Source organism: Nicotiana tabacum, chromosome 18, assembly GCF_000715075.1.
Source record: "Nicotiana tabacum cultivar K326 chromosome 18, ASM71507v2, whole genome shotgun sequence".
Lineage (NCBI taxonomy): Eukaryota > Viridiplantae > Streptophyta > Magnoliopsida > Solanales > Solanaceae > Nicotiana > Nicotiana tabacum.
The window spans coordinates 33,135,905-33,138,077 of record NC_134097.1 but is presented as its reverse complement, the minus strand read 5'-3'; the positions used below and the strand labels follow the sequence as shown (position 1 = coordinate 33,138,077).

General features: G+C 37.3%; 1 protein-coding gene across 1 annotated transcript; it reads right to left on the bottom strand.

Moving 5' to 3' along the window:
* Positions 1-548: 548 nt before the first annotated feature.
* On the bottom strand, positions 549-1,313 carry LOC142172468 (uncharacterized). The gene is made up of 2 exons (XM_075236094.1): positions 735-1,313; positions 549-620 (listed from the first exon to the last, which is right to left on the bottom strand). Exons 1-2 carry the CDS (start codon positions 1,311-1,313, stop codon positions 549-551), a joined length of 651 nt encoding a protein of 216 aa, XP_075092195.1.
* Positions 1,314-2,173: the final 860 nt, after the last annotated feature.

The following is a 2,173-nucleotide window of genomic DNA, read 5'->3' as shown; positions in this document are numbered from 1 at the left end:
GATAGGATAGACATATACCTGAGTGCCTTGCTTGATTGATTTACAGGAATTATAAATACATTCTTATTAGTTCTAATTCCAAAGACATATAGGTATTAGGTTAGCTTGAATAGGTAAGTAAGAACTCGACAGATTCTTATGAGCAATATTAACACCAATAAACTAGATAAATTAGTTAGTAAATTTGATTGAAGAATACAATAGGAATGTTAGATAGCCCATAACCCTATATTATTTTCATCACATTGATTATATTAAAATATGTTCTTCCTTTGTTTATAGTTCATTAGTTATTTTCTTTTTAATTTAATTACTTTTGCATCACTACTTTGGGTATAATCCTTATTTATATAATTAGGATAGTCTAATTTAGTTAATAGTCAATCACAAGCCCTTGTGAGATCGACATCCGACTTTTAGTCACTTTATTACTTGACGACCGCATATACCTACGTGTGCGTTTGGTCGCAACAATAATATCTCTTGACTGTGTTCGAGTTGATAGGTTCTGGCCATATCTCTCCATCTATCTTTGTCAGTATAAGTACTCATCGTGTTAGTACTCGATGAATCATGTAAGAACCTTGCCAGTTGGGTGAGAATTTCTCCTTTGCTTCATCCTAGTGTGGGAAGATTCATTTCAGCACCAATTACCCCGATGTGAATTGCCTCGATCTAACTTTTTTGTTGAAAACCCTTTAAATTCTATTTTGGTAGAGTTGACTATGACATACCACGTTCATTCTCTTATCGGCATAGAGAGCCAATTGTTTGTATTGGTTTTGTATCCATTCTGTGTCACTAAGCTCGGCTTCTTGTATGATTCTTAAGGAGGGAATCTCCACTTCAGCAGGAATAATGGCTTCAGTGTCGTAGACGAGTAGATAAGGAGTTGCCCCAGTTGACGTACGAATTGTGATGCGATACTCAAGCATAGCAAATGGCAGCTTCTCGTGCCAATGCTTGTAGATGTCCACCATTTTCCACAATATCTTCTCGATGTGTTTGTTGGCGGCTTCTGCGACTCTATTCTTTTGCGTCTTGTATGCTATAGAATTTTGATGCTTGATATTGAATGTTTCATACATAGCTTTCATCAAATCACTATTGAGATTGGCTGCATTGTCAGTAACGATTGACTCAGGTACTCCAAATTGACAAACAATGTGATCTCGGACAAAATCTGCTACGACCTTCTTAGTCACAACCTTATAAGAAGCAACTTCAAACCATTTTGTGAAAGGGTTTATAGCCACCAATATGAACATATCTCTATTTGAAGCAGCGGGTTCAATTGGACCGACGACATCCATGCCCCAATAGACAAAGGCTATTGAGTTCGTTGGGCGGCACTCGAATCATATTTGGATGTATTTGGCATTGATGAGACTTTTGAACATATTTGACGTAGTCTGTATCCATATTCATCCAGAAATACCTGGCTCTTTATATCTTTTGGCCAAAATGAAACCGTTCATGTGAGGTCCGCAAGTTCTGGCATGTATTTCTTTAAGTAATCTAGATACCTCCGTGGTATTGATGCATTGAAACAAGGCTAAATCAAGAGTCCTTTTATACTAAATTCCTCCACTTTGAAAGAAATGGTTGGCCATTCTTCGAAGCATGCACTTCTGAGATGTGTAGCATTCTCTGGGTATTCTCACTTTTCTAAGTATTCCTTGATATGGTGGAACCATGGATTTTCGTCAAACTCTTCTTCAACATGAGCACAATAAGCTGGCTGCTTATGAATTCCTATTGGGATAGGATCGATGAAATTCTTGTCTAGATGTTGTATCATGGAAGACAAGGTGGCTAATGCATTTGCGAACTCATTCTGAATCTTTGGAACATGTTTGAATTCTATCTTTGTGAACCTCTTGATCAATTCTTGTACATAGTGCAAGTATGACAATTGTTTAGTGTTCTTGGTATCCCACTCTCCTAGTACCTGGTGTACCAGTAGATCAGAATTTCCGTGTCACGACCCAAATTGATGCGCACCTGGTACCTTACTCAACCGAGTACCAACGTAACGTATCTTTTTATGCAATACTATCATAGAGAATTGAGCCGTAAGGCTACTATGATATAAGTAGATCACAACATGTGATATCAATTTATACATAAGACATACGGGCCTATAAGGACAAAATAACCACTTATACACTGA

Excerpts from the sequence above, each read along its gene's own strand:
- LOC142172468 (XM_075236094.1), bottom strand. The coding sequence starts at position 1,313 with ATGGATGTCGTCGGTCCAATTGAACCCGCTGCTTCAAATAGAGATATG. Across the intron at positions 621-734 it reads CCGATAAGAGAATGAACGTG|GATGAAGCAAAGGAGAAATT; the intron begins GTATGTCATAGT and ends TTCCCACACTAG.